The 19,550-nt window shown below is 50.5% G+C and overlaps 3 protein-coding genes and 1 non-coding gene across 10 annotated transcripts in view; 3 read left to right on the forward strand and 1 right to left on the reverse strand.

Moving 5' to 3' along the window:
• The window catches only part of Dgcr8 (DGCR8 microprocessor complex subunit), a 36,902-nt gene extending 31,117 nt beyond the window's left edge, over window positions 1–5,785 (forward strand). Inside the window, exons 12-14 of the mRNA XM_015500441.2 lie at window positions 1,005–1,132; window positions 2,655–2,768; window positions 3,897–5,785. Of these exons, the coding sequence (XP_015355927.1) occupies window positions 1,005–1,132; window positions 2,655–2,768; window positions 3,897–3,980 (326 nt within the window). The 3' untranslated portion in view covers window positions 3,981–5,785. The remainder of the gene's footprint in view (window positions 1–1,004; window positions 1,133–2,654; window positions 2,769–3,896) is intronic.
• A 578-nt stretch (window positions 5,786–6,363) lies between these two features.
• On the reverse strand, window positions 6,364–11,488 carry Trmt2a (tRNA methyltransferase 2 homolog A). 5 transcript variants are annotated; one of them, XM_015500446.2, is made up of 12 exons: window positions 11,110–11,488; window positions 10,344–10,897; window positions 9,997–10,123; window positions 9,462–9,643; window positions 9,137–9,251; window positions 8,936–9,051; window positions 8,747–8,858; window positions 7,787–7,909; window positions 7,534–7,609; window positions 7,160–7,276; window positions 6,970–7,066; window positions 6,364–6,855 (listed from the first exon to the last, which is right to left on the reverse strand). In XM_015500446.2, exons 1-12 carry the CDS (start codon window positions 11,128–11,130, stop codon window positions 6,624–6,626), a joined length of 1,872 nt encoding a protein of 623 aa, XP_015355932.1. In that variant the 5' UTR covers window positions 11,131–11,488; the 3' UTR covers window positions 6,364–6,623. The 5 variants fall into 5 exon arrangements, with proteins under 5 accessions (XP_015355932.1, XP_015355928.1, XP_048641126.1 ...); XM_015500442.2 differs by having other exon boundaries at window positions 11,087–11,488; XM_048785169.1 differs by having other exon boundaries at window positions 11,074–11,488.
• A 259-nt stretch (window positions 11,489–11,747) lies between these two features.
• On the forward strand, window positions 11,748–19,550 carry Ranbp1 (RAN binding protein 1). 3 transcript variants are annotated; one of them, XM_015500447.2, is made up of 6 exons: window positions 11,748–11,928; window positions 13,228–13,364; window positions 15,754–15,911; window positions 17,682–17,810; window positions 18,560–18,625; window positions 19,143–19,550. In XM_015500447.2, exons 1-6 carry the CDS (start codon window positions 11,914–11,916, stop codon window positions 19,256–19,258), a joined length of 621 nt encoding a protein of 206 aa, XP_015355933.1. In that variant the 5' UTR covers window positions 11,748–11,913; the 3' UTR covers window positions 19,259–19,550. The 3 variants fall into 3 exon arrangements, with proteins under 3 accessions (XP_015355933.1, XP_015355934.1, XP_048641127.1); XM_015500448.2 differs by lacking the exon at window positions 11,748–11,928 and adding an exon at window positions 12,103–12,125; XM_048785170.1 differs by lacking the exon at window positions 11,748–11,928 and adding an exon at window positions 12,513–12,536.
• LOC125611137 lies at window positions 18,659–18,783 on the forward strand. The gene has a single exon (XR_007341278.1). It is a non-coding gene; the product is annotated as a small nucleolar RNA SNORA77 (small nucleolar RNA).

The raw sequence follows: 19,550 nt of genomic DNA on the forward strand, positions 1-19,550 counted from the left end.
TTTTTTTTTTTTTTTTTTTTTTTTTTTTTTTTGGTGTGGTACTGGGGATTGGATTCCCAAGGGCCTTCTACCACTGAGCTTCATCCCCAGCTCTTTTCATATTTTATTTTGAGACAGGCTATCATCAAGTTGTCTTGAACTTGCAATCCTCCTGCCTTAGCCTCCTGAGTTTCTGGGATTGTAGGCATGTGTCATTATGCCTGGTTCTGAAGTAACCAGTTTTCAAAGCTAATTTAAGCTGGGCATGGTGACACATCCCTGTAGTCTTAGTTACTAGGGAGCTTGATCGGCTAGAATTGCTTGAGGCCATGAGTTTTGAGACCAGTCTGGGCAATATAGTGAGATCCCATCTTAAAAACCAAACAAAGCAAAATAAAAACATCTAACTAATTGTAAAAGAAAACTACTATAAACACAAATTAGTTTTATATGAATTAGAAGTAGTATACAGTGGTCTGAGAAATTACAGAACCACATTTAAACCCATGTGTGCCCTGCTGCCTCTGGGATTTCCCTGTACCCTGCAGAATGTAGTCACCACTGAGACAGGCCCTGAGCAGGCTGGGTAGGCATGAGCCACTTGGTTAAGCTGTTGGGAAGTATCGTTGATCTGTCTGGAAGGCCTAGGAAAGGCCTTTTGCTGGATCTCCACCCCACAGCACCTTCTCTCAAGGAGCAGCATGCTTGCAAGGTAGGTTGCTGCTAATCTGTTTGTCAGGGAGTAGGGTGGAGGATGGAGACTTCTCAGCTGCCTGGCCTGGGTACACACCCTTACCTGGATTGTCTAAGGTCATACTCTAGGCAGCGGCTATTGCTTGGTCACAGGACTGTGACTCTTGGGTACCCAAAAGTGGAACATTGCCTACTGTCCTATAGAATGCTACAGCTGGTCCCTGGGGAAGTGTGGAGGATCAGTGACTTCTATTTGTGTGAAGTGGCCACGTGAACACTGGGTGTTTCACATCCAGATTCCCTCTCTTTACCTTTGCTCTTCCTCTTAACAGGTAAGAATAAGAGAGTTGGGAAACAGTTAGCTTCTCAGAAAATCCTTCAGCTGCTGCACCCACATGTCAAGAACTGGGGGTCTTTACTTCGCATGTATGGCCGTGAAAGCAGCAAAATGGTCAAACAGGTATCTGGACCCCTTGTCAGATCCTAGGGTAATTCCTCTGCTTCTTTGCCTCATGCCCTAGAGCTTGCATCTGGGGTCCTGCTTTCTGAGGGTCACAGTTTGGCAGCACTGCTCTTGCTCATGACTGCCTCTCTGCTGTGCCATGCCTATGACCATATGGGTAGGAGGTAGGGTCATCTAAGCCATCTTCAGGGGACATGGGCTGAGCCTCGCTTTGTGGCTTTGGGGGAGGTGACTGGAGTGAGAGACAAGGCTACAAGGCCAGGTATAAGATGTAGACCATGCCCCATTGCTGAGGTTTGTGAAGGATTGAGAGCCAGGCCCTCAGCCCTTCCCAGGGCAATGTCCTCTTGTGCTTAGTTCAGGACTTCCAGCAGCCTGAAGAATGTATCTGTCATGTGTTTTGTTTCTTTAGTTTTTGCCAAGATTTAAAAATTTTTAAAACGGTGCCCAAACCTAAGGGGTGGAGGGAGGTACTGGGAGGTGAGTGTTGACATTTTCTATTTTTATACCTGATGTTTACAGAAACCATCAGGGTTGTCAGAATCCCATTTAGTTAAGGGGTAGTGGGTTGGTGGCTGCAGGTAGGATGACCCTGAGGGTTGTGTTGAGTCTTCATGCCACCCTTCCTTGGACTGAATCAGCAGCTGGGAACAACACAGGAACCTTGAGACCATGGTCTTGGTCCTGTCCTTGCTCTGGTCATGACAAGGCAGAGTCCAAGAATTACATGGATGCATTAATGACCTAAAGGATATCTGATTATTTTGTATCCCCCCAACCCCCCACCTGTGGTGCTAAGGCTCAAACCTAGGGCCTCTTATGCTAGGCAAGTGCTCTATCACTGAGCTATACTTCCCACCCCAGGGTAGACATTTTAGGTAAATGAGTTCAAATGTAGGTTAAATTTGCCTTTGCTGTGCATAGTCCTGGACTAAGACTGAGGGAAAGAAGGCAAGCATTGCTTTGGCTGTGGGTGGAAACCTTTCTCAGCTGGAAGACAGTAGGCCCAGCCTGACATAGCCAGGAGGAGCTGACAGAGTGCAGGAGGAGTTCTGGCATCTCAAGGCACAATAGGTGTCCTTGGCCATAGCCTCTCAAGACAGCTTATTCTGCCTACTGTGCAAGTTGTGGGAATATAGAGAGCTCGGTTCTGGGGATGTATCTGGCTGGCAGTGTGCTATCTCTACAGGCTGCATCCATGATCTGGTCACTGTTCTGAGGGCTTCTGGCACAGCAAGCTCCTGGCTTCCCTGTTCTGCCCATTGTAGGAAGTGTAGCTTTCTGTCCAGTGGGGTGGCATGTTCAGGGAGCTATGAACTGCTGCTTCACATTCTCTGCTGCTGTCAGCAGGCCAGGTGTAATCATAGGCAGGTGTCAGTGTGTAGTTGCATGGCCACAGCTCCTGGCTGCTATGTGCCTGACAGATCCTAGTGCTTCCACCTCAAGGGATCATGAGACAAACTGCTGCTAGCGGTGGAAAGGTTATGGGCCCTAAGAGCAAGGCTTTGTTATTCCCTAGGAGACTTCTGACAAGAGCGTGATCGAGCTGCAGCAGTATGCCAAGAAGAACAAGCCCAACCTGCACATACTGAGCAAGCTCCAGGAGGAAATGAAGAGACTTGCTGAGGAGAGGGTGAGCACTATCCACAACTACTGTCCCCTCATTTACTCCTGTAAGCAGTCACTGAGCCATACCATCCCTAGGGCAGCTATGGAGGAACATTAGATACTATGAACCCATTCCTGACCTCTGACACTCTGGAAATGTCTGAATCCTCCTTCCAGATGAGACTTGCTTTTCTTTGAGCTTCAGTGTCATACTTTTGTAAAATAGCTTTATTTTTAGTTAAGGTAGAGAATCAGTAGGCCAGCCTGCTAGTGGGTGAAGGGCTCAGCCTCTGAGGACTGACTGGGTCTTCATTTGGAGCTGGGTGTTTGATGACAGGGATGGTACAACAGCTTAGGTCTCCTGAGGAACTCCAAAGGGTCACAGAAAACTGAACCTGGGCAGGGCTTTGTCCTGGTGAAGCTTCTAAACCCACTGTGGATACGCTCCCCCCCTCCCCCACATCAGGCAGATAGTGGTGTTCCCTGTCCCCAGGCACTGTTCATGTGATCATTTACAACCCCACCTAGTCCTTCCAGGTTGCAGTTCTTTCAGCTCTGGCATCAGCCTGCACCCATGTACAAATCCTTAGGACTAGATGTCTGCTGCTTGTGGTCTGGGAGATGCCTTGCTTTTGCTCTCAGGTGGGGTTAAACCTTGTCTGCCTGAAACTAGCAGGGCTGACAAGCCTGCTCCTAGTTGGGAAATGGGCTTTGGGGCCCAAGGGCAACAGGCCCAGGACATGGTGACATTGGGCAAGCAAAGCAAATGAAGAGGCTAGCTGAGGAAAGGGTAAACATTGCCCATGCCATCTGTGCCTTATTTTGCCCCCGCAAGTACCCATACCTGTAGCTGGGATGAGAGAGACTCGCTCTAAAGGGAGGGGTGAATCCTGGCTTCTAAGATGTCACCTCACTCAAGTTCTTCACTTCTGGGTATGTGTCCTGATTTCCAGGAAAGTGATAGCACATGGTGTCCCTGGGAGATCCTCTTCAGTCCCAATCTAGCTTGCTCCTCAGGCCTTCCATATAGCTAAGCACTGCAAGCACCTGTGCCCTCTGGAGTCCAGGGGTCTCCTGATGCTGGTCTGCTGGCCTCACCCTGCCTCTCTCCTAAGTCCACCTCACTCATATCCTTGACCTTTTGTTCTTCCAGGAGGAGACTAGGAAAAAGCCTAAGATGTCTATTGTGGCATCTGCCCAGCCTGGTGGTGAACCCCTTTGCACTGTGGACGTGTGAGGGAGGCAGCCTGGGCTGGGGCAAGGGGCCATCAGCAGCACTGCCTGGGAGAATACCAGCCACCCACCGCTCACTCTGCAGCCTCAGGCCACCAACCTAAGTTAACTTCCCTGCAGCCAGTGTCTGGAACCAAACCAGAGGGTAGAGGCTCTGGTACATGAGGACAGCCATGGCCATACAGCACAACGGTCAAACAGCAGTTCTCTTCTGGAAGCTGCTCCCAGGCCTGAATGGATGTGTTTAAGGATCAATTCCAAATGATTACCCAAGTGGAAGCTGATAATTTGGACTGCTGCAGACTGCTCATATGCACCTGCTACAGGCTTTTAATGAAGGTTTTCATGACTTTTAGTATATAACACACACTGACAAGAAATGATACTCAGATGACAGTTGTAAGGACAGCTGAGTCCTGTGGCTGTGGCTGGCTCCTGATGCCAGGTGGCCCCTGTGCCCTGAGCCACTGCAGGGACCTGGTTAGAAGGTGCACATGGCACCCTGTCCCTTACCACCTGCCTTCTGTGTTTTCCCTTTTTCTCTGAAAAAGTTATAAGAGTTAGGAATATTTCAGACCATTTTGGTTTAAAATAAACAATTTTAGCATCGAACTATTTTTCAGAGATTGCGGGCAAATCATCAAGGTAGCTATTCTCTATTTGTGACTGAAGTTGCCAGTGAGGACACCAGACCCAGTCTCTGCATCAACTTGGCCTGCTACTGGGCTTGGAATACTCTTTGATCTTGTCTTAATGTCCTAACAGTTGCCTCCCTGGACACTGAGGCCCCTGCCTTGGTTGGCATCTGGCAACAGGTTTTTTTACAAAGACTTTTGCACAGTTGAATCCATCTGTCCACCCATCAATTTTTAAAGCTTTTATGATATTTTAGCATTTGCAAAGAAACTTTTACAGTGAGAGTAGAAGGTAGATTTAAAATCATGCATTTAAGCAAGCGGACTTCTTTGAAGAAACAAGGGCCTTTAGTGCAGTAAGCCAAGGGCTAGCTGAATACACGGTGGCTGACTCAACTTTTAGTGACAGTGGCCTCCTCGGGTGTCAAGGGCAGTTTCCCCGTATAGCCAGGTCCAGTGTCCAGCTGGCTTTTCAACTTGTCACCTGTGCTCACGGGGTAGCCTCTCTGAGGGTAGATGTTTCTGTCTGAATTAGCATGTGTGTGTTCAGGACCCTGGTGGTGGTGGCCAGCAATTGACCTGTCCCCAGCACCTGTTCAGGGGTCATGTGCTCACTGGACACCAGAGCCCAGCACTGGGCTGTATCATGTTCCATGACATGTCTCCTATCATATCCCTGCAGTCAAGAAGGCATTTGTCTTGGAGACAGAATGTCATCTGAGTTGCCCACACTGTATCCCTCCCTCACACCTGTGTGACTGAGGTTGACTTTTGTGTTGACCTTGAGGAAAAAAAAAACAAAAACAAAATCAAGTTGCTGTAATTAGACACTTGCTTCTGTCTTGCCTCCTGTCTGCAGCTGTGAATTGTCATTTGACCATGACTGTTGCCCTTGAAACGGCCAGATTGACCATTGTGAACCAAAGCTTTGTGCACACATTAGCCTAGAAGACAGTGAGCTTCACTGGGCTGGTCTGTCCCAGATGCCACCACAGCAGGTGCTGCCACACAGTTGTGGTCTCTAGTGTCCTCCCTCTGCTACATATGGGCACAAGCCCTGTATGCACACAGCTGTACTGTGGGGCCTGTGCCAATGCTGCTTTTGTGCACTAGGCCACAGCTGTTTGAGTGAGCCTCAATGGTCTGAACACATAAAGCAAACTCTAAAAGGGAATGGCTGGTATTTATTTATTCTGGGCATGGGGTGGAATGACATTGTGGACCCTCAATTGGCCAGACTCCAGCCCTTTGTGGGCTGCAGTGCCTACTAGTAGACACATCTGTCCTTGTTAGGGGGTTAGCAGCAACCTGGTATGTATAGCCTTTGGTCACTGTATGGAGGTGGCCTTCTTCCTGGGTTGAGGGCCAGGTTGATTTTTGGGAGCAATTAGGAGGATCTTTTCCTCAGGTGCAGGGACATCCTTCTGCTTGCATGCTCTGGAACATCCAGTTGATACTTGGTCTTGTGTGTCTCTGCCTCTCCAAGCATAAAACCTAACATCCTATTAAACATCGAGCTTTGCACTGTTCAGGGCCTTTGTGAGCTCCTTTGGCAAGTCATGCAAATTGACCCCAGCCTGATATCCAGGCCTGGTAGGGTGTCATAGAGGCTTAAGGGTCAGACTAAAATGAAGGGCAGAAATTCCCAGGCAGCTTGGATAGGGTTGAGATACTTCACTCACCCTGACCCTTTGCACGCACAGAATGGGGCAGAGAGGAGTCCCTGTTTACCAAAGTTCTTCACAAACACCCTGAATTCAGCAGTTGTTTATTCTGGTCCTCATAGCCTGGCTGTTCCAGAAGGATGGGGTGAGGGATGGACAGGCCATAGAAGTCCAGCTGTCTTCTGAGCGATATCACGGTCATGTTGGTCCTGGCAAGGCAGCTGGCCTTGTGCCCTGTGATTGCTCTTCTGAGCATCTTGAGACAAGCAAGACTGCGGGAAGCCCCCTAGCTTCTGCTCCCATGATAAGCCCTGTTCTGGAAGAGCTGGACCCTGCAGTTTCCAGGGCCTAGGATGAAAAGGAGGCCCCAACTTCCAGTGTGGTATCATTAGCGGGCTCTTGTGAGGGCTGGGCTAGAGGGCCTTGGTGCTCTAGGACTCCTGTACTATTGGGGTGTTCCACCCTCTCGAACAGAATGAGCATCTCACAGTGTGGGGTTTGTGGGAACAGGTCCACGGCCACAGCTTTGACTGGTCGGAAGGGGATGCCCTTGACCCGGTTGGATGGGGCCCTGCAGAGGCTGTAGTGGGAAGGGAGTGCCAAAGTCAGTCCTACAGGACTAGTCAAGGACTCCTGGGGGAGGCAGGAGAGTACTGGGCCCTGGACCACCCCAGATCCCTGTTTTAACACTCACTCCACAAAATTGCCCATGGCTGCCCGGGGGTTGCATGAGACATACAGGAGCCGCTTGAGGTTCTCAGCTCTTCGGATGGCAAGGATCACCTTGGAATCTGAGAAGGCACAGATATAGGCTAGGTCCCCAAGACCTTAAACTGCACAGCCTGGCAGGCCACCTGCCATCTCCCCAAGTGTATGTCACTCACGCAGGCCAGCTCGTGGTGGGTCCAAGATGGCCACAAGTTGTTGGGAGGCCAGTCTGCACACCAGAGTGGGCACCAGGTCCTCGGCCCTCCCGCAGTGGAATTCAACGTTGTTTAGCTCTGAAGATGCACCATTGTTGTCAGTGGGCCTGGGATAATCTCCCCCATGGGTCCAGCCCTGAGTGGCACCATAAGGCTCTTTGGAAAGCACTGACCAAGGAGTTTCTTCTGTCCTATTGGGTACCTTCAGAACTGGAGCATGTGGGTCTACAGGGTCCTTTTGGGCCCCTCTGCCCCCCAACAGGTCCTCAGAGCCATGGAATATGTTGAGGTATAACCAGGACCACCAGCCTGCTGCATGGGCTACAGACTCTCACCATTGGCATGGGCATTCACCCGGGCATCCTCCACAGCCTCCTGGCATAGCTCAATCCCAATGACTCTCTTCACCTTCTGAAATGGAAAAAGGGCCAGATGATGGCTCCCTGTCTGAGGCAAAGTGGGCAGCTGAATCAGACTGGGTCTGGGACCTGGGAAAGGACTGAGCCTTCAAGTTGTAGAGGTCAGTGGGAGTAATGGAGGAAGGTGGAGAGGTGAGAGGGCAACCTCAGCTGGGTCAGGAGGGCTTACCCAGGCAAGGGCCAGGCCAATGGTACCAGTGCCACAGCACACATCCAACACTGTACTTTCCTTGTCCAGCTGGGCCCAATCCTGGATGACTGTGTAGAGCACCTCAGCTGCAGGTGTGTTCACCTGGAAGGTGGCCATGGCACACTCAGTGCAGGCCTCCCCTCCTGGGGCAGTCCCTGACCCCAGAGGCAGGCCTACCACCCCACGCACCTAGGTTCCCAGCTCCATCCTGCTGAGACTTTCAGGGTCTCAGTGACATGCTGGCATCATGCCAATAATCTTACCCAGTCTCTTGACTTTAAAAACCAAATTTGTGCCAATGTGCACAGCCCTAACCACACTCCCAATTATAAGAAGCATTTCTCTAATTAATGGATTTGTATGGCCCTCTCAACTTCATCCAGCTCCCCAGACTACAGCCTCCAATGGCTTCCTTCGCCATGCCAGTAGAGCGTATATCTACCTCCCATGGGAATTCACAAAAGAGCCCTAGAGTCCCTGACTCTTATCTCCCAGCCCCACCTCTGGCCTTCCAGCAGGTCCTGCCAAGCCTGACTCCAAAATAGGGTCTTTACCTATTCTAAGTCTCCATACCTCCTAAAAGGTCTCTCCAATGGCAGCAAGAATGAGGGTAAAACTATTCTCTAGCCCAAAGACCACTGAGGCCTCCTCCTTGCCAAGGCCTGGGTAGTGTCCTATGGTGGTAAAATGTGCCTGTTCCTCAGCCTCTGTGATGAGAAGGGCCATCACCGCGTATATCTATGGGTTGTTACAAGTATCGAATCAGGGACCAACAACCACTTTCCCACCCCAGTCTTCCTGTGGCTCCCCCACCTAGATGCTTTCCACAGATATCTGCAAGACTAGCTAGTTTTTTGCTGCCATCTAGTCCACATTGTCTCCAACATGCTCTGATGTTGTGTCAGGCCTCCCATTCTTATGTCCTTGTGCCACACCTACCTGGAAAAAGGCATGAGGAGAGATCTGGAAGGTCAGCCCAAGCAGGTCCTCCTGAATACACCGGTCCCCAGCCACATGCTCCAGGAGTAGGCCCTCCTGGCTGGGAGTCTTTCTGTGTGTGGAGAGGCAAGTGTATCAGGGTCATCCGCTCCTGCAAGCTTCCCTCCTGTTCCCACCTGGGCTCCTCACCGCTGTCCCTCCTCCACGAAGTAAAGACAGGTCACCCCGCTGGTCCTGCCTGGTCCCTCCATGAAATGTTGTACCAGGGAGGCCTTCAGCCCTGCCAGTTCCTCATGGCTCAGTTTCTAGAGTAGGTGGTTCAAAGCCCCATCAGGTTGTGCCACGGCCACTCTCAGAGACCCTCCCCCACCAGAGCCACCCGCCTGAGACCTGGGGGTGGAAGTAGGCAATGGCCATGGCCTGGCCGCGGCGGCTGGTGCGTACAGTCAGCTGCTTCCAGTGGCCTGCATATGTCTCAGGGTCATATGCAGAGTATGGGGTGGACCTGTGGGAGCCATGAATAGCCATTAGTACCCAAAGTTTGCCAACCAAGACCAGAGGGACAGCATTCCTGCTTTCTCCCCCTGATCATCTCTCCCCTCACCCTCTCCTCATGTTTCCCAACAGAAGGCACTCTAGAACCCTGGGGAGGACCCACACCCTCTGCTCCCAGGTGCTCTCAGGATTTCCCAGGGGCCCAGTCCCAGAATCTCACCGTATGAATTCCTGGAAGGATTTCACCACCCGTTTCGTGGCTTCAGGGATATGCACTGTGTCAAAGGGGGCTGCTACAGCACATGTCCCACCCTTGTATTTGCCAAGTCGGCAGCCAACAGTGTTATCTTCCCCATCCACCCCAACGCCAACCAGAAACTCACACTTATTACGATACTCAGTCTGTGGGGAGAGAAGGCAGAAAGAAGCAGCCAGACCTTACCCTGGCTATCCAGCACTTGTGTAACACAGCAGCAAGAGCAATACCCCAACTTCCCCACAGAGGTTGGCAGTTGAAAAACAAGACAACTACTGGTCACATGATGAAACCAAAGAAACCAGGAAGAAACAAAACAGGAAGAGAGAGAAGAGCAAAAAGAAAGTTTTTTAAAAAACACAGGATGGGCTGGGGTGTATGTTGCTCAGTGATATGGTGCTTGCCCAACATGCTTGAGGCCCTGGGTTTGGTCCACAGAACTGCAATCCCTGCCCCCAACACAGGATAGGGGCTTGTGGCCATCCCAGTCCCGCCTGACCTGCTGGGGTGATGGCCTGACCCCCTCCAGTGGGCAGCAGGCCTTGTTGTGCTTGTGCCTCTGTGTGAGCAGCCAGGGCAGCAGTGTGCGATTGGTGTTTCCAATTTCCCTGCAGGATGAAGTAGATCTGTGGTTTCAGTCAGCCCACCGCCCCCCACCCACATTGGAATACTTCCCAAAAGCCCAAGCTCCTGGGTCCCTCCCTTGAGACCTCACTATTGCCACTGATAATCACAGGAGACTTACTGGCCACCACCCTGACAGCTCAGATCCCATGGTGTATATCTCTCATAGAGGAGGCAGCAGAGTTGAGTTCTGGTGCTTAGAGTATCCCACCCCAAACTCACTTGGCAAGCCTTTGCAGCACCTGCTCACACTCCAGCCGCTTTCGCTCCAGCTGCTCAGCATAGGGCACTGTCCAAAGAGGTGTCACCACATCAGCAACTCGCATTGCTGGTGGCTCACCCTCTTGCTGCCTCTTCCTGGCCATGGGGTCCGCCTTGGGGCGGGCCAGGCGCACGCTGAGTGGGCGGCCTTTCCAGAGGGCTCCATGTAGCACCCGAAGGGCCTTGTCCCGCTCAGCAGCACTGCGAAAGGTCACAAAGGCACAGGGTGGTTGCCCAAAGAGTTTTGTTTTATGGGGCTGCAGGCCAAAGCGGCCCAAAAAACGTCGGACATCGCTGAAGCTGGCATGTCGAGGCACATTCTGCAGCTCTAGCTTGAAGATCTCTGAGGTGAACAAATCATCCCTGATGTAATTGTAAAGCCCAGGTTGAGGACCAGAGCCTGCAGCAGTCCTAGGCCCCTCTTTCTCCTCCTGCTTCTCTCGGGATACTGGGGCTTCAGGGCTGTCCAGGACATTGCTGCAACGCTGGCTGCAAACCTCCATGGGCTCTGAGGCCTGTGTGGACAAACAGCCAGACTGAGAACCAGAACCCGGGGCCTGACATCCCCTTCCCCAGGATCCGTTTTCCAACACCCAGGCCCTCAGCCCACCTGCACCTAGCCCCACCCCAACAGGCTTCTCCTTTCTATCCTCCTGAGCCCACTACCATCTCCTCCCCTACCCCGTGTCACCTTTTTATCCCACCTCTTCTTCCAGGGGATTCCTACCCCACCCCAACTCCTCCGCATCTCCGCCCGCGTCTCCCTTCATTTTACTTCGTTGTTCGGCTTCTCACTCATCGTCCGGACAGTCAGCTGCCTGGAGTGGGCGCCACACGAGGGCCGCCTTGGCGCCCAATCTTGGGCCTGTCACACTAAAGGTGCTCAGAAAGCAGGTGCGACGTCGCGAGGCCAACTCTCCAGCTCTGCCCAGGAGATGGGGGGCGGAGAGGTATGTCGGGGATCGAACCTCCGGTGTTCAGAGCCTCGTTTCGGGCACGGGGCTGCACCACCCGCCAGCCCACCAGGGGCCCGTGGCAGCTGCTCGCATCGCCAGCCACTCTCCAATCCGCTAGCGCGTATCTCCGGGGCCGCGCTTCTCTATGGTCTTGGCTTCCGGTGACGACATCAAAACGCGCCATGTTAGATCCTCAAGCCAGCCCCTTTCACCAGCGCCAGAGTGCGCGCGCGGCCGGTGGACGGAAATGTGCGTGGGGCCGTCGGGAAAGCGCGCTGCTCTGGCTGACTGGCTGGCTGGGCATGCGCCGCGGGCGTTTTGGCGGGAAGCACAGGGTGGGCGGGACAATGAGTGTCCGCTTCCTGCGCCAATAAAGCTGCACTGGTTTTGAATCGCGGCGCGTTTCCCGCCGCCGGGGTCAGGGGTTGGGGTTCAGGTCGCGGGGCGGAGGGAAGAGCGGGCAGGCGGGAGGCGCCGGCGCCAGACGCGGAGGAAAGAAGCTACGACTAGTCGCCTAGAGGCCTCGGAGTCAGTGAAGACCGAACTAGTCGAGCTGCCGCTGCCGCCGCGTTCCCATGGCGGCCGCCCAGGTGCGGCCTGGCCCAGGCGGGGACTGGGCGGGCGGGGCCGGGGGGCTGGGGCCGCTATCGGCGGCCACGTGGGCGGCCCGTGCCTCCGCCACCAACCCCCGCCGGCCTGTGGGTTCCGGGCCTGTGGAGCTAGGGGCGAGCGCGCGGGGCCTGGGGGCTCGAGGCCTGTGGAGTCACGGCTAGCGGGATCTGGGGGCGTAAGCTTGGTTCGCGCGGGCTGGAGGGCGCTCGCGTGACCTTGGGGTGGGCCGGGAAAAAGCCATTGCCACGAAAGGCGGTCCTGCTTGCCCGGGATAGGGGCAGGAGACCGGTTTCCTCCGGCTCGGCCCATTGGTGGGCTTTCCGCCGGGACAGTATTCTTCCATCCCGTCGCCCACGCAGCACTTCATTCATTCGGTCCTTAGGTCTGGAACCGCCGCCGGCCTCCGTGGCGGAAGCTCGTGTTCCAACGAGGGGGACGGGTCGTGGACACGCCGACCCAGGGCGGGGGCGGCTTTGTTGGCTGCTAGTGTCTGGTCGGATGCCGGCCGCAGCGGAGCCGCAGTGCTGTGAAACCAAAGGAAGAACAGCGAAGGGCTTATGTTTTCTTTTCCTGTTTGAGTCTAGTAGTGAGTCTGGGGTTTTTTCTGTATCGTCAAGGCATGTGTTTTGTAAAACTTAAACTTAAATGTGATAATTTGTGCTCTATAAATCTTTGAGTTGGTTCAGACCCTTATGACTTTGACTTGTGATTTTCTTAGAAACCTATCAACTTAATTTTCCAAGCCATGATAAAATTTTTGGCAGAATTGTGAATTCCGTGTAAATACTAGTAGTCTATAGCAATCTTTTGTCTTTGTAGTAAGAGCATGCATGGATATCCCTTAGTGAAAACTCTTAGATTTGCATTTTGCCATAAGGCTAACATTTACTGAGTTCGTCATTGTGTCTTTTGATCTTCACATGGCAGGTATCATTATCTTCATTTTACCGGTGAGGAAACGGGGGCTCAAAGAGATGAGGGAGTTTCTCCTAGGCTACTCCTCAAGGAGCCACAGACAGTCTGCATGGTTCTGATTGATGTTTGTGGATCTGGGGGAGGGGTGCTGAAATCCAGTGTCTTGCTGCACACTTAGTGCTGTGATTTTGTGGAGTTGGATGTAAATGCACATTTTTGCTGATGTGAAAGTCTGTGAGCTTAAATTCTGATTTGGGGTGAGGCCTGTCCTTGTTTTCCGGATGCCATTCACTATTGGGGATGCCTGCTGTGGGCCAGGTTCTCCAGCTTGCAGCATCACCTCTTTGCATCTTCCTTCACAGGACCCTCATCAGGACCATGATACCTCTACTGAGAATGCAGATGAATCCAATCACGACCCCCAGTTTGAGCCTATAGTTTCGCTCCCTGAGCAAGAAATTAAAACGCTGGAGGAAGATGAAGAGGAACTTTTTAAGATGTAAGTATGTTCATGTCACTGGAGGGAAAGTTATCTTTGGTAATGTGGAAGTTTTATGGTTTTTGTGAGCGTCACATCTTGGCTTGGCTTGATTGTGGCTATTTGAAGTGTTACCAGAGATAGGTTCTATTGACAGTAAAAATGAGATGAAACAAAACATGAGCACACACATGCAAGGATTTAATTTACTTTCAACCGAAAGGAGAAGACCTGACCTATGGAGGGACAGGCTGCTCTTTGAACAAAGGCATACATAAGCTTTTTATTGATTTACTGGGGTTGGGCTAAAATCTGGTAGTTTTCTATTGTTATAGTTTTTGGAGATGTTTTTTCTTGTACCACACTAGGACCACCAGGACCCTTCCCTGGGTTCCCTAGCTGTCCTTACTTGCCATCTCACCTCCGGCAATCCAGTTTCCTTCCCTTGGTGGAGCTGGAAGTCTTAATTGTTTTTGCAGCATAAAGTTGTATCTTACCTGTTTTCTGTTGCTATATCAGAATACCAAAGAGTGGACCATTTACAAAGAATAGAAGTAGGGGGAGATGTAATTCAATGGTAGTGCCCCTTTCCCAGCATTATGTTAAGATATAACTTGGTGGTAGAGCACCTGCCTAGCATTATGTTAAGCTGAATTAAGTTTTCAACAAATGTTTAGGGCACATTTAAACAAGTACAAACTTTGGCAGTCTGAAATTTGGGAATTCCTGACTCTTTTCATGTACAAAATAACTCTTGTAATTACAAATGAAAATGGATAGCTTTATTTATGAGGTTTATTTGTGTGTGTGTGTGTGCGCGCGCGCGTGTGTGTGTGTATATGTGTGCATGTGTATATGTATTTAATTACTTTTTGGTTGGGGATTGGTTGTCTGGAAATTGAACCCAGGATACTCTACCACTGAGCTACATTTTACTTTTTGAGACAAGATTTTAAAACGAGGTCTTACCCAAGAAACCCAGGGTGGTCTGAAATTTGCAGTCCTCAGACAAGTATGCACCTGGCTCAGGGTTACTTTTTAAAAAGTAATGTACACTCGTCAGTGGTGGGGAGGTTTTGAAGTACCGCTAGGTATGAGCTTTGTGTTTTGTGACTACATCACAGAACTACAGAGATCATAGCTTACGGCCAGAATTGCCTGAGATATTAAATTCAGTTACACTTCAGTGAAAGTAAGGTTTTAGTTTATTCCTTGTGCAAATTTGTGCCCTCTAGTCTCCACCCACTTCAGGTAGATCCAAGATACCAGGTTTGGCTATTCTGAGGTGGACGAAGGAAGATGAGAAAATTCCATCCCAAGCCATTCTTCCAGGGAATGGGGCTGGAGAAGGAAGCATGGGCAAAGAAAGCTACAGGTGCCCTTTCGGTCCTAGAGGGTGGTGGGCATTTTCCTAAAGATACTGGATCACTGGTCTCTGTTCTACCTTGGGATTGCTGTAGCCCCAGGTGGGGAGTAGCTCGTACTTGAAGTGACATGATACTTGTCACCTGCTTACCTGCCATGGGTTGAGAAGTGTTGCTATCTTGGGCAGGGCCACTTGCTCTCAGACATGAGGCCAGTTGATTGGGCCTTTTCATCTGGATCTTTGGGTTTCCTGTTAAGTAATCTTGTTTTGTTTTTTGGTAAGGGATCGAACTTGAGGGCACTCAACCACTGACATCCCTGACCCTATTTTGTATTTTACTTAGAGATAGGGTCTCACTGAGTTGCTTAGCACCTTGCCCTTGCTGAGGCTGGCTTTGAACTCCCCATTCTCCTTTCTCAGCCTCTCAAGCCTCTGGGATTACGGGCATGCGCCACCCACTGTGCCTGGCCTGTTAGGTAATCTTGTGAGAACATGGTATCCCTTGACTGAATTGAGGTTGGAGGAGGGTAGAGTCTTTGGTAGAAGAGAGACAGGCAGAACTGGGGGGGAGGGAGGATGCTAACGTGAGCCCTCAGGACAGAACTATTGATTCACTGCTGGATCCTGGGTGCCCCTATAGGTGTGAAGTACTGCTCCTTGACAGGGAGATTCATGTCCTGGTCCTCTGGGTTGAGGGCACACGAGCAAATTTATCTCTTGGAAGACTTGGGCCTGAGAAAGACCTCTATGTGGCCATAGGATGCTATGGTAGGCTCAGCCTACTGAGGGCTTTTTTACTTTTTCCCTTTGAGGGGTCATATGTTTTTGCTAGGGAAAATGTTGAAAGTATTTACATATTTTTTCATTTTAGCTGTGAAATTAAAGTGGCCTGTAATTTGTTGGCTGTGCTGCTCTTTTGGGTGGTACTGGGTGCCTAGTAGTTACTTGAGCTCAAAGGAGGGAAAGACTGTTTATAGAAACATGGGATCCAGTGGCACATAGCTGTGCTGTGTTTAGCACTCACTTAATGGCTTTTCTTAACAGGCGAGCAAAGCTATTTCGATTTGCTTCAGAGAATGATCTTCCAGAATGGAAGGAACGAGGCACTGGTGATGTCAAGCTCCTGAAACATAAGGAGAAAGGAACCATCCGCCTTCTCATGAGGAGGGACAAGACCCTGAAGATATGCGCCAACCACTATAGTAGGTGGTCTCTTAAGGTTGTTTTTTTATTCTCAGCCCCTAAGCTATGTTAGATTGACTTGGGAACTACAGGAAGGTTTTTTTAGGCCTGACTTGGAACCTGGGAATGTGTTGTTACCTGGAGTGCATGTTTGTGGTGTTTGTAGAATTTAAGATATGAAGTATACCTTTCTTTTGGGCTCAGTGGTACATGCCTATAATACCAGCTACTAGGGAGGTAGAGGTAGAGGATTGCACATTCTAGGCCAGCCTGGGCATTTTAGCAAGGCCCTGTCTTGAAGAAAAATTGTAGAAAGGGATGAGCATGTAGTTCAGTGGTAGAACACTTGGCCTAGCATGTGCAAGGCCCTGGGTTCAACCCCCAGGGCTGGGAAGGGAAAAAAAAAAAGTCTTTCAAATGTGCCTTTTAACTATGAGCTACAGTGAAGCTTAGAGAACATGGGATGTGAGGTTTAATTAGATGGGTCCTGATAGGATGGATGCAGAGCACCAGGCCAGTCTTGGGACATGGAATGAATGGGAGGGTGTCCCTACTGCTTTTGTCTGCTGGCTGCCATGCAGAAACAATTCATGCTCCTCTTGGTGGGTGCTGTGTTGAGAAGCACATGTGTCCTGGACCATCCCTTGGTAGACCTCCTAGTGCTGAGTCTGTATTTTCCAGAGCTATCTGTGTGGCTCCCAGTGTCTGGTGCATTTTATGGGCCCTTGTCAGGTGGGGAGGATGGTTGTGAGTGTAGGCCAGGCATCCAAGAGGGGTGTGGAGGAGGTATGGATGTGTAGAATGTACAGGAGGCCTGGAGACTATTATGTTGGGCTGCAGTGGATGAGATCTCTGAGCTCTAGTTTACACTGATTTGTAGGTGTGGCTGTGACTGGGGTCATGGACCCACCTGGAGTCCCTGGAGACTTCTGCCAGAGGCACAGGGGTCATTGACTGGGTGGAAATACCAGGGACAAGGTGTCTACAAGACATCTGTAGACAAGAGGCTCTCTTTAGGGGACGCTCCCTAATTGGCTGTGGGACCTGTCTCCCTTCTTCTCCCCTCAAGTTTGCATGGGCCCAATGGGTTCAGGATAAGCATGTTTATTCTAGGCCATTGCCCTGTCTTCATGACTTAGAAGCATTTGTTATGGGACTCTGATATCAACTGTTCTCATTCCTCAGTGGTCGTCTTAGACGATAGAACATGGAGTGTTCATGCTGGCCTGATTATGTGTCCTGGATGAGAGTCCTGTTTCTGGATTTCTTCCCTTCCATTGACCCCCCACCTTTTAATCAGCCAGATTGAATGCCATTAGGAAGGGCTGGCTCCCTTGACTTTGCCCTGATGTCTGACTTTAGGCCTTGGGACTACAACACTGGGGGGCTACTACCAAGGGTCTTGGTGTGAGTAGTCACACTGGAATCAAAACTGAAGCTTGCTTTACCCATGTCCACTTTTCTGGAGGTAGGGTCATCTGTGCTGAGTGGTCTTAAGATAGTTCAGGAAACCCTCAGAGATATCCTCATGGTCAGGGAGCGGGTGCCTTCCCACATTCAGGATTGTCCTAAATGTGGATGGTTTTAAGTGAATATGGACTGTTTTCAAAGAGGTTTGGGTGAAATGTAAACCCTGTGGGATTTTGTCTGGGCCCGATTCTCAGACCCCATATTTTCTATGTTGCCTGAAATGAGTCTTTCAGTTTGATGAGCAGAACTCTTTTTGGCCGAAGGGTTTGTGAGCTTTCCTAGGTAGTCCCCATCAGCCTCATAGGCTTCTCTCTTCCAAGTCACGCCAACGATGGAACTGAAGCCAAACGCCGGCAGCGACCGTGCCTGGGTTTGGAACACCCATGCTGACTTTGCTGATGAGTACCCTAAGCCAGAGCTGCTCGCCATCCGCTTCCTAAACGCTGAGAGTAAGTGGAATGGGGTACCCTGGAGACCTACTGATTGTAGCATTGCAGTGCAGTGTTGCTTTTGGAGAAAAGGTGACAGTGACTGGGAATGTTCATTGGAGAGTTTTGGCATGCTATTTGGGGGCTGTGCAGGGTGTTTCCTCTTAGGTGCTAGTGCTGAGCAAGTGTCCATGGTACAGTCCCAGATCTAGCACTTAGTTTGCTCCTCAAGCTCCAATTCCCATTGGGTGAGTGGAGCCTGAGTCAAACCTCAGGATTTCCTACCCATTGGTGCTTTTGCCAGGTTTATGGCTCCCTGAGGCTAGGTACAGTGATGTCACCTGGATACCAACAACCTGCAGAGACCATGCAGAGGTCCGTAGATCTAGGCTGACCTCTCTCCTGCCTAGGGTTTTTTCATGGATTTGTGAAAGCTGAGGAGTTAGTGGTTGCCATGTCCCCAGTAGTTGATGGTTTGGTGGAGGGGGGATGTCCCTCCAACACTGTGTGGCTCCCAGTGCCTGGTGCACTTTATGGGCCCTTGAAGATGGGGAGGATGGTTGTAGAGAATAGTCCTTGGAAAAGAGTTCACTGCCTCCTTCATTGTATGAATTGTCACAGTCAGATGAAGGGAGATGGCCCAGCCCATCCTTAGGTTAAAAATTGCATATAGGACAAGAGCCCTCTGGGAATCTTGGTCTTTCAGACCCTCTAGGATATGTCCGTTCCACACTTGGGCTCTTAGGAATTTATCTCTCTTCTTTCCACAGATGCACAAAAATTCAAAACAAAGTTTGAAGAATGCAGGAAAGCAATTGAAGAGAGAGAAAAGAAAGGTGACACTATGCCCCTGGGTGGGGGGGTTCCTTGCAGACTCACTCTGCACCCAGCTGCAGTCCCAGGCGGGTGCTTTTTCAGTCTGCTAAAAAAACATTCCAGGAGCTGTGGCTGCCTGAATTTGTCAGGGACAGTGCAGCTGCCTGGGGACACAGGGTACTTCCTGGGGGGGCCTCCTGAGTTCATGTTCATCATCATGGCTCACATCAGTGGGGTCCAGGTGGGCAGTTAGGTCATAATGTATGGAACCTATCAGGTGATTTGAGAATCATATCCTCATTTTCTCTTTGTAGGACTTGATCTCCTGGTTCTTAGGGGCAGATGGTGGCTGTGGTAGTAAGTGACCAGATGTCACTGAGCAGCCCAGTAAGAGTGGCCAGCAGTGTCTTCTCTGGGCTCAGCTGGGGAGATTAGTGGGCAGTGCTCAGGGATGAAGTATCCTCTGTGCTCTGGGCCTGGTGAGGAGGCAGCATAATCTGGACTTCTGTTTTCTTACTGTGCTCTCCTTTTTGGTAGGACTGGGCAAAAATGATAATGCTGAAAAAGTGACCGAAAAGCTGGAAGCTCTTTCTGTGAAGGAGGAGAACAAGGAACCTGGAGAGGAGACTGAGGAGAAATCGGAGAAGCAATGAGTCGTCTTAATTTCTTTTCCTTTCTTTTTCTTCTTTTTCTTTTTTTAATTTTGCCCTGCCCTTCCTTTTGGGTTTATTTTTATTCTGTTATGTTTTCATAAGGACTTTATATAAAGAACTGAATTCCAACATTCAGGTTTTTTTTTCTTAAGTTTTTACCTTATTGAAGATGACTTGAGAAAATCCATTCCCCAGTCATGAAAATGTACTGTGCTAACTTTCTTTTCCATAGTGGAAACACTTATTTATAGTCATCAAAAATAGTGAATAAAAAATGCATTTGAAACCTGGA

The sequence above is a fragment of the Marmota marmota genome, unplaced genomic scaffold (assembly GCF_001458135.2).
Source record: "Marmota marmota marmota unplaced genomic scaffold, marMar, whole genome shotgun sequence".
NCBI classification, from domain to species: Eukaryota; Metazoa; Chordata; class Mammalia; order Rodentia; family Sciuridae; genus Marmota; species Marmota marmota.

What these genes read in the sequence shown, in the direction of transcription:
- Trmt2a (XM_015500442.2), bottom strand. Translation starts at nt 11,152, where the DNA reads ATGAAGGGAGACGCGGGCGGAGATGCGGAGGAGTTGGGGTGGGGTAGG. An exon ending in CTCCTCATGCCTTTTTCCAG is followed by an intron (nt 7,910 to 8,746) that starts GTAGGTGTGGCA and finishes GCCACCTTCCAG; the next exon opens with GTGAACACACCTGCAGCTGA. An exon ending in GGTGAATGCCCATGCCAATG is followed by an intron (nt 7,277 to 7,533) that starts GTGAGAGTCTGT and finishes GTGCATCTTCAG; the next exon opens with AGCTAAACAACGTTGAATTC.
- Ranbp1 (XM_015500447.2), top strand. An exon ending in GAAGAGGAACTTTTTAAGAT is followed by an intron (nt 13,365 to 15,753) that starts GTAAGTATGTTC and finishes TTTTCTTAACAG; the next exon opens with GCGAGCAAAGCTATTTCGAT. An exon ending in GATATGCGCCAACCACTATA is followed by an intron (nt 15,912 to 17,681) that starts GTAGGTGGTCTC and finishes CTCTCTTCCAAG; the next exon opens with TCACGCCAACGATGGAACTG.